This window comes from Triticum aestivum, chromosome 4D (assembly GCF_018294505.1).
Source record: "Triticum aestivum cultivar Chinese Spring chromosome 4D, IWGSC CS RefSeq v2.1, whole genome shotgun sequence".
Lineage (NCBI taxonomy): Eukaryota > Viridiplantae > Streptophyta > Magnoliopsida > Poales > Poaceae > Triticum > Triticum aestivum.
Genome location: NC_057805.1, coordinates 53,250,152 through 53,259,525, shown reverse-complemented (window position 1 = coordinate 53,259,525; position 9,374 = coordinate 53,250,152). Strand labels below are relative to the sequence as shown.

General features: G+C 44.9%; 3 protein-coding genes across 3 annotated transcripts; 2 read left to right on the top strand and 1 right to left on the bottom strand.

Moving 5' to 3' along the window:
• Positions 1 to 1,084: 1,084 nt before the first annotated feature.
• On the top strand, positions 1,085 to 3,663 carry LOC123096145 (protein OSB1, mitochondrial). Its single transcript, XM_044517767.1, has 4 exons — positions 1,085 to 1,432; positions 2,278 to 2,416; positions 2,870 to 2,963; positions 3,061 to 3,663. Exons 1-4 carry the CDS (start codon positions 1,125 to 1,127, stop codon positions 3,396 to 3,398), a joined length of 879 nt encoding a protein of 292 aa, XP_044373702.1. The 5' UTR covers positions 1,085 to 1,124; the 3' UTR covers positions 3,399 to 3,663.
• On the bottom strand, positions 3,592 to 6,544 carry LOC123096144 (protein tas). The gene is made up of 9 exons (XM_044517766.1): positions 6,302 to 6,544; positions 5,958 to 6,203; positions 5,766 to 5,861; positions 5,591 to 5,674; positions 5,295 to 5,452; positions 4,839 to 4,956; positions 4,462 to 4,597; positions 4,113 to 4,291; positions 3,592 to 4,012 (listed from the first exon to the last, which is right to left on the bottom strand). The coding sequence occupies exons 2-9, from the start codon at positions 6,189 to 6,191 to the stop codon at positions 3,773 to 3,775; spliced, it is 1,245 nt and encodes a 414-aa protein (XP_044373701.1). The 5' UTR covers positions 6,192 to 6,203; positions 6,302 to 6,544; the 3' UTR covers positions 3,592 to 3,772.
• Positions 6,545 to 8,208: 1,664 nt separating this feature from the next.
• LOC123099587 (uncharacterized) lies at positions 8,209 to 9,099 on the top strand. Its single transcript, XM_044521716.1, has 2 exons — positions 8,209 to 8,474; positions 8,601 to 9,099. The coding sequence occupies exons 1-2, from the start codon at positions 8,310 to 8,312 to the stop codon at positions 8,772 to 8,774; spliced, it is 339 nt and encodes a 112-aa protein (XP_044377651.1). The 5' UTR covers positions 8,209 to 8,309; the 3' UTR covers positions 8,775 to 9,099.
• Positions 9,100 to 9,374: the final 275 nt, after the last annotated feature.

Here is a 9,374-nt window from a genome sequence, read left to right as displayed (position 1 = left end):
GGGGTACGTCTATCGCACCAAAAACAAGTGAAACTTTTTTCGACAATGAGAACAAGTCAAACTTCATGTAATGCCATTCCACAAATCCTCCTAGGGACGCAACTAAAATATGGTTTGCATCAATTGGCAAGAATAAATCACAAAGTAATATCATCCATTATACCATTTCTAGGTTGATCAACACATCTACCTTCGCCATCATAATCCTCCTATTTTGAGTAGCCGATGTTCATGGACCTTTCCAAATATGTATCACCCTATACCCGCAAATGAAATTTCTTAATGACATGGTTTTTCTTTACAGCCGTCCATATTATTTAGAGGGTAGTATCTTTTGAATGTTGGTTGATCCAATCTGACACGTCACCTTGAGGTGTTTATTATCACTCCTCCCTATTTTCTGGGGATTTTTGGCTCCTAACAAAAGGATTGTAGGGGAATTTGGGTCATCCATACATAGCGTATGGCGCTTAGATATCTTATTTTTTGAAATTGACGCTTAGTTATCTACTTATCTTTGTTTGCCCTTTAGCACTGGTGCCTCCCAAAAAATGGAGGTTCTTTTTTTATGGAAAAAATGGAGGTTCTTTGTAAGAAAAGCCCAAGCGCGGGTCTATGTGTATGCACCTCAAGGGCCGACCTAGAAATTTTGTGGAGTAGGATAAATCATTGGGGTGGGAGCACTTATTGTACAAATTTGAAGAATTTCAAAAAAAAAAAACCTTTTAGGATACAAACAATTCCTATTGAAATTTTAAAAATTAAGTTGTGGCCTGGGCACCCACTCAGCACTATGTAGGTCCGCCCCTGATGCACCTGATGCTAGTTTTAAAAGGGGAATGATGAACCGGCATATCAGTCACACAAAAGGAGGAAGAGAGAGGAGTTGAGATTTTTGTTTTTCTTTGTTCTGAAAGGCCCACTCTTTCCCAAAAAGGTTCTGAAAAAAAGAGGGTCTGCATTCAACATTTTTTTTAGAATTCGGCCCACTCTTTATTCATCATAAGTTTCATCAAAAGAAAAAGATCATGGAAGGCCCGGTAAAGCAAAAGGCCCACTAGGCCTCGCAGTCTAAAAGTCCAAAAACCAATCGGGCATTCCCCAATCCGGCCGGCTGGACAGGGATGCTGCGATCCCTCGCCGCCGCCGCGCGCTCGCCGGCGGCCGCCGCGTGGCGGCGCCTCCTCCACCATGGCAGAGACGTCGGCGGTGGGGAGGAGGTGGAGAGCATGGCGTACCGCATGTCGATGCTGCGGGCTCCCCCTGTCGCGCGGAAGAAGGATATTGTCAGCTCTAACTCGTGCAGCCTCATCGGCCGCCTCAACGCGCCGGTGCGCCTGCACCGGAACAGCTCCGAGGAGGACCCGAAGGCTTACACCTTCCTCTGCGTTACGCCCTCTTCCTCGTCCTCGTCGACCTCTGCCAACTTCCAGTTACGTTTCCCTCTCATACTCCCAAATAGGTCGCAGCTTTCTCTTGTTCATGCTCGCTGTTTTGGTAGCCTTCATTACCCTGTCTGGTCGATTGGGTTATATTCTGCTTTATATTACTATGTTCTTGCCTGGTTAACTGTCTGTAGATAGTAGTAATAACTATCTGTTGCTTCAGCTGAGGATTGTTTGTTCTAAACATGGTAGAAACATACAGCTGTGTGGTATTCCTGGGTTAGCACAAATGTCTACTGGAGTATCAAGCAAAAATAAATTCATTGTCGAAGTGCAGTAGGTGTATTGCTCCATGTAGACACAACAGAGCAATCTTCTTATATGAAAGAAAAGGAAACACCGGTCTAAGAGTTTAGACAGTTGGACATTGTCCTACCCAAGTTAGTAGGATGTACTTAACTTAGGTCCATCCTGTCAGCGAGCAATTTCAATGCTTGTGGTGGTAGAAACAGCTCAGGTAGAAAGTTGTATTTTCAAAATGTAAACTGGAAGGACTATATTTGGCTTTTTTGGGCTATATCCATTGTTTGTATGTAAAAGAGAGAGAGACATGCATGCACGGTATCTTTGCAGCTTGAGATGACTTCCATGCTTCATACCGTCAAAAATTTCTGCAACTCTTGAGAGGTGAAGCATAGAAGCACCTCGGGATGTAACTCTAGCTATATCCACCAAGCAAACCATTAATCTAATACAAAGATCATGTTTTCATAGAGCCTGTAAACGTAATTACATCTACGCAATGTTATATGATTGTTCCAGCTCATGACTATTGTAATTTTTTGTTCTAAAATTTCTATCACCATACTTACGATGTAAACAATTTGAACAGAGTGACACTGCAGCTGAAGGGCGATCTGGCAAATGTGTGCCTGAAGCATTTGAAGTACAATGACCTTGTACATGTATCTGGTTTTCTGAACTCTTATCATAAAGTCAGTGGAACTGGTGAAAAGTATGTGTGCTATAAGGTTAGTCAGTTGTTGAGCGATTGCAACTTCTTACGAACAGATGATGCTGTACCATTCTGAGATATACAGTTTTCTTAACGAGATCATTTAGAAGATCGGTTTGGTGCTCTTACCATTAGTGGTCCTGTCCTAGCCCTGATTTTATGTTACCATATCCTTCCTCTTGTGTATACTTGTGTGGTCCTAGTTACTTCCACTATCTTTGACCATATACAACGCATACAAAATTGTTTCTACTTCAATAACCACAAAATATGTTACTCCCTCCAATCCAAATTAATTGTCGTAGCTTTAGTACAACTTGACTTGTACCAAAACTGCGACAATTAATTTGGATAGGAGGGAGTAAGAATTGTTTCTCTGTGTTGCTATGTGTTATTGTTGGTCTTGAAAATACTTTTGTATGCTTTGTATCTTCTATACTTTCCTAATTCGAAATCCATTATTCCATAGATTCACGTCAAGGAACTGAATTATGTTCATGATCCCAAGAATCCTAGGAATGATAAAGACTCGGTAGATCCAGCATCAACACCATCTGCGGATAGTACGTTTTTCTCAGTTGACTTTGTTCATTCCTGTTCTGTCTTGTAGTCCTTTTGCCTCTTACCTAATCTCTTACTGTCTTCTGTTGTATCAATTAGCTCAAACACTTGAAGAAATCAAGTACAGAGAAAGGCTTCGTCTGTGGCAAGTCTTCTTTGCCAGCCCTTACGAGTGGTGGGATAACCGGCAATACAAACCATACGCCAGTTGCGCTGATTTCAAGCACAAGGACACCCGTGAGCAGCTATGGCTTCATCCAGATGACCCTCCTTGGGTAAGAAAGCAGCTCGAATTGATTGACCAGCAAACAGCAGAGAGTGGTCGCAGGGATGGCAGAGGGTGCTTGACAAACCCAAGATGGAACGCTCAAGACTTCAACTACTCTGACGAATGTGACGATGATGACCAGGACACACAAAGGCAGGCGAATGGATGACTGAATTCTGCAAGATGACTGAGAAGGCGGGTCTCCTGCGCTGATTATGCTTGACTGTAAAACTGAATGGAAGTGGGTGTGTGTATAGATGGTAGAGAAATCGATCGCATGACTCGTCGGATTATGGGATTTGGTCCTTGTGTGCAAATGCTGAATAGTGTGGGTTGTAACTCATGTACATTCAGTGCTGCAATGGAGCGAATCTGGACGCCCGATGCACTTTATTAACTCTTACCGCGTAATGTTTATCCAGAACAATGATATACACTGACGGCTAATTGCTATGTGAAATTGCATGATAGCAAACTGTTTCCTTGGTCTGTGCATCCACTGAGGGTTGCTGTTATTTGCTTCAGAGGAAGCTGAAAAACCATCTAGAGGACTGCTGGGTCTCTGTATCTCTTGAAAACAGTCTCAATGTCATCAAGAACTTGCGGCGGCAGAGGCCGTGGAGCGCTGGTGAACGCGTCGATGTTCTCCTTCAGCTGATCCATGGTGGTCGCTCCGATGATGGTGCTAGCTGTGAACGGGCGGTCGCGCACGAAGCCGAGGGCAAGCTGCACCGGAGTTAGCCCATGCTTCTTCGCAACCTTGAGGTATTCCTTGGTCGCTTCCTGTCAAAGGAACAAAACACAAGTAAATCAGAATTACTTGCAAATAATTTTGAATGACAATATACTTGGTTGTAGTGTTCCAGCGTGTGTGTATATATACTTTGGCCAAAGGCGCGTTGTAACGCTGCATGTATCCAGGAAAGAGATTCAGCCTGAAACTCTCGCTATTGCCAGAGTTATCATCCAGATACTTTCCAGTCAAAACACCGCTGCCCATCGGGGAGTAGGCGAGCAACCCAATGTTGCAGTTGTTTGGGTGGCAGACTTCAGCAAGGTCAACTGTGAAAAAAACAATGCATGCAGACCCCATTATACCATGGCTCAAACGATCACAAAGCCCACAACATGTCTGCAAATAAATTTCAGAACCGAGGGGATCTTGCTATGAAAATGCATAGAGTTCAAGTGAATGAAAATGACTAGATCTATGGCTGACATCTCTGCTTCACCTTCGAAGCTGCATCTCACAAGTAGACTGTAACCATTCTGGATGCTCACAATCTTTGGAAGTCCATGAAGTTTTGCAGCCTGTACAAATCGCATTACCCCGTACGAGGTTTCATTGGAAACGCCGATGTATCGTACCTAGATTACAAGAGACCAACAGGGAATTATATACTGGTCTACGGTTACCAATCTATGAGTACTATCTTTGTCTGTCTTCTGCATATGCTCTGAGTGAACTACCCAAACGTATTGTGCGCACGCGAACACGACAATCATAAAGTGTGAAAAATACAGGCACCAAATCCTATGGAAAGATGGATCTATACTAAGATTTGTGTTCAATTGATAATTATTTTTTGTTTCAAAAAAAAAGTATTACCTTTCCTTCATCAATTAGTTCTTGAAGAGCTTTCAATTGATCCTCAAATGGGACGCTTGGCCTCCATTTAGTTGAATCATAACTGAATTCGCCATATAGTGCCACATACCTATCTGGCCTGAAGACATAAAGCAAACCTTCGGAGCCAAAGTTCTTTTTTTGTTTCTCAAGTAAAATAAAAATAAAGCATATTAATATAAACAAAATAATATCCTACCTGAAAAAAATTCAATGTGAATAATGAAAAACTAACACGATTACGATTAAATGAAGGATGTGTGCTGAAAACAGTCTACGGCAAAAAGACTCACAAAGGATGGAAAAGTGCAATGAGATTTACAATTTTCAAGTTATATAAGGAAATGCAAATTATGCAATATGATTGTGTATGAATCAATCTGGAACAAGATGTGAAAATTATTCTAATCAAGAATAATCTTCAAAATAAACACTTACCAGTGTATGTGAAGCAAATCAATGTAGTCAGTCGATAAGCGTGAGAGGCTCTTTTCGACACTTTCCTTTATATTGGGAGCATCAACACGCACCATTTCTGCATTGTCCCGAAGAAAAGTGCGATCTGAATAACCAGAAACTTTGGTGGCCAAAATTACCTGGTCAGAAACAGAATGTAAAGTGGGCAGGTGCCATGTTTCAGTGACACCATTCAAGCATGCTATCTGAAGAGGAAATCAGGGGACTACAAAAGGATTCGGAAACTGCAAATAAATTACAAGGCCGGTTTAGGGTACTTTATCTCGTGGCTTGGATTTCATCCACCTGCCTACATACAGATCAGTCCTCCCTTGAGTCTCCTGCTTGGGTTGAATCGGGTACTAAAAGGCAATGAAAGTATTTCAATTAAAACAGGGATCAACTTCAGAAAATGAGACGCTGGTTGTAGGCAAGGAAGGAATGTGTACTGACAATTTCTGCGGTGTCGAGTATGTTGATGCCCTGATCAAAAGAATAAGAGAACATATCATGTGATTCCTTCTCTGTGCTTTGTTCTCCAAAGGTCATCTAAAAGAAGTAAAATTCAGACTAGGATGTGAAGAGAAATGTGACAACAACAACAACGACAACATTAGAAACATGATGGTTCAGCTATGCACAGACTGTTCCAAGAGTTATCTCGCTGATAAGGAGATCTGAATCTCCCAGCTTCTTGTACTGCAACTTCGCCGGTTCCTGCGCCGACCGAACTCGGCTGCGGACGCGTCTGCGGTGCCATCTTCGGAGCTGTTGGGCACTCAGCCCTGGAAAGGCATTTCCATAGGATGAGGAGATTGCCGCGAACGAGGATAGCATCGTTTGTTGCGTATACTTTTCTTGATTTTTTTTCGGTTGCATATACTGAAACCCCTGTTCTTGTACATTCCAACAAACATATCAAGATGCAGAAAAACACCAGTATGCAGCCACTTTAGTCTGCCAGATGTTTGGAAGTTTGAAAGAAATACCCTGGTCTCTGTCGTGCTGCCTCCTTGGCCAACACAGCCCTTCAGTTCACCGGCGAACTAGAAACCGAAGCACGGGAAGAGGGAGGGAGGGGAGGAGAGCTCGCCAATGGAGGGAGAGGGGCGCAAGTGGGCCGAAAATACTAGGAAGCACAGTCTTCGTCAAACGTTGGCTTGCGGGGTTGATGCGGACGGCGGCCAGCGACACGGCGAATTTGTGGCGAAGATCCATGAAGGAAAAGACGGTCACCGTCTGAGTAGGACGAGAAGGCACCAACAAAAATGGGAGCGTGCCTGTAGCCCTGAAAAACATATGTCGGCTCCTTTAGAACCGCACGAGCACCCACACGTACTAAGCGAGCAGCAATGGATGTTATCGTTCATTCAGGATGGTAACAAAGCACGTCATTTTCTTACAGGGCATGCGTACCTTTTGTTTCGAAAAATATCCAGCGCTTGTGCGGGAGTATAAAAGTTCATAAGAAATACAAAGCACCTTAACCATAATAAAAGATGCGCATGAATGAATGTGATTTATTGATTTTTAGGCATTTTCGGGTGCAAATGAGTGCACAAATCACGGCGTGAATGAATGGTGAAGTAGGGCAGAGCAAGTTTGTGCCCCTGTAAATTTTTGGATAACTTCGTCAATCTTAAGATGTTGTGCCGACTCGGCATCTTCAAGGTGTTTGTAGAAGTAGGGTGTGCGAATGTGTGTTCTTTTTCTTTTGCATGATAATACGTGTCTCATTAATAAAATAAAGGTTCAGTTACAAGCCACGTAAACATCGACGTTACAGGACTGAAAAGATAGGACAATCCTATACAAAAAACCAGCGCCCGTCCCTCTGCACTAAGGAAAAGGAGACAGATCACCTCTTCACACGAGCTCGACGCGGCTCCATCGCTGATCAGCAGCTTTACAGACCTCCAAAGTAGTTTGCTTGAAGCAAAACCATTGCCGTTGAAAGAATCAGACCGGGGCAACATGTCCCCGGACACGCCATCGAACTCCAGAACTGACATCCCCACGCGATTATGACGCCGGAGGAGGAAACCAGAACTGTCAGCCTTCAACCACAAACCCATCACAAGATGCACCATCTTCCAGCTGTCACTTGCGTAGACAACCGTCTGCGCGTACTCCTGGACGACAAAACCTCCCTGCTCCACCATGACGTCGGAGATAACACCGTAGCAACGGAGACAGAGCAGAAGGAGAGACACACCTGATGGAGTCACCGCCGCCGCCTCGCCGACACCATCCATGAACCCTAACGTCGCCGATCTGAAGAATCGGCAAACACATGATGCCATCAACTCCGAGACGCCGCCATAATGAGCACCCCCAGTGTGGGAGTGGAGTTGAGGCAGATTTATTCGCCCGGACGCCGCTCCCACCACCCCAACAACGCACCACGACCTACAAATCCAAACCCTAACTACAGAGCGGAGAAACGGGGTCCCCTCTCCCTCCTGCTGCTGGAGCAGCAGTCGGAGGAAGAGGGGGCCAACGTCCTGGCCGGTGAAGATCGGTGGAAAAAGATCCGCCTTCCTAGTCGCCTGGTTGTGGCGGCGGCTAGGCCAGGGGAAAAACGCCTCGCACCAACTTGCAGCGTTCGCGTTTCGAAAACTGTGTGCAAATGTGTGTTCATGGTGGTGTATATGAGCATCTGTCATTGTATTGTACAGTGTTCTGAGAAAAAAAAACTGAACCAAGGTTCTGTTTTATTATCCCTTATTATACTCTGTATATGTTCTGCGCGATTTCCTTGATTATCTTCACTTTTCTGGTTTGCCCCTGCGAGCTGCCTCTTATCTCTTCGCATGCGTGTGTATTTAAATTTTAAAGCCCTATAATTGAGAAATACAGGGATTATTTACACGGACACACGGCGCATACGTCTTAAATACCAACTCGCACGCCACGTTTCCTTCCAAAGAAAAAAAACTCGCACGCCGCGTCGATTTAGGTTTCCAGAGGTAAACTCGCGCGTGGGGCGGAAAGAAAATGGCACAGCGGATCTCCTCGACGCCGTGCGACGCGTCCGGCCGCGAGGCGACGGAGGAGGCGCCTCTGCTGGACGTCGAGAAGGGCGTACCCGAAGAACGCGGCACGGCGTCGCCGGCGGACGATGGGGGCGTGGAAACGTCCGGCTGCCGGCGCTTTTTCCAGGTAACGAACCACGAAGCGCCCCCCCCCCCCCCCCCCCCCCCCCAAAAAAATAGCAAGTCGTGGTGCGGTTGATGTGCTACCTGAAACTGAATTTGCCCGGTGCACGTAACTAACTGAATTCTGCAGGGGTTCTTGGCCGTTGTGTGGCTGTACATGGTGAATCAGATGAGGAAAGATTATAGCGCCTGCGATAATGCCGAAACGAGACCGGTCATGGCGCTTCTGATGGTAGTGATCGCCTTTACTGTCGCCAACGTGTTTCACTTGGTCAGCACACAGCCTGCGTACCCTCCGGCATAATTTACCTCCGTGTTTCACTGATTTATTTGGTAGCCCACTTTTACCTAATAAAGTACTTATTCGTCGACGAATAAGTGTACATGTAATAGGACAGATTATGAAGTGGGGTAAAAAAAATACAAGAAAGATGCAAGCTACCATCTTTCTCCTCTTTAATTACCTCAACCTCAATGAGCTAAGTGCATGTATGAAGTGAGTAGACCATGTGTTAAATGTTATCGGTCTTGATACCGTGGGATGTAAGAGAACCATTTTTTCTACTTTAAAGCACATTGAGAAGATAGAAATACACTCTTTTATGGACAAATTTCGATTGCCAAACTTATACACTTGTTCATGGACGAAGAGGGTATATAGGATTTGAGGGGCTTCTTGTCGGGGGTTTCGTGCGACATATGCCAAAGGATGGCTTATCATGGTGGGGGAGAGTAATACGTCGCCGGTGCCTGGAAACAAGATAAGGCGCAAACATGAACGCCGACGCACTTTACCCAGGTTCGGGGCTCTCCTAGAAGATAACACCCCTAATCCTGCTCTGCGGGGTCCCCGCATGATCACTATCTCAACAAGTAGCTACAAGCTTGCTCCTTGAGTTGTTTG

Coding starts and splice junctions, on each gene's coding strand:
- LOC123096145 (XM_044517767.1), top strand. CDS start 1,125: ATGCTGCGATCCCTCGCCGCCGCCGCGCGCTCGCCGGCGGCCGCCGCG. Junction 2,417..2,869: donor AAAAGTATGTGTGCTATAAG/GTTAGTCAGTTG, acceptor ATTATTCCATAG/ATTCACGTCAAGGAACTGAA. Junction 2,964..3,060: donor ATCAACACCATCTGCGGATA/GTACGTTTTTCT, acceptor TGTATCAATTAG/CTCAAACACTTGAAGAAATC.
- LOC123096144 (XM_044517766.1), bottom strand. CDS start 6,191: ATGCAACCGAAAAAAAATCAAGAAAAGTATACGCAACAAACGATGCTA. Junction 4,292..4,461: donor TGTGAGATGCAGCTTCGAAG/GTGAAGCAGAGA, acceptor TTTTTTTCACAG/TTGACCTTGCTGAAGTCTGC. Junction 4,013..4,112: donor ACAACGCGCCTTTGGCCAAA/GTATATATACAC, acceptor TTCCTTTGACAG/GAAGCGACCAAGGAATACCT.
- LOC123099587 (XM_044521716.1), top strand. CDS start 8,310: ATGGCACAGCGGATCTCCTCGACGCCGTGCGACGCGTCCGGCCGCGAG. Junction 8,475..8,600: donor GCTGCCGGCGCTTTTTCCAG/GTAACGAACCAC, acceptor TGAATTCTGCAG/GGGTTCTTGGCCGTTGTGTG.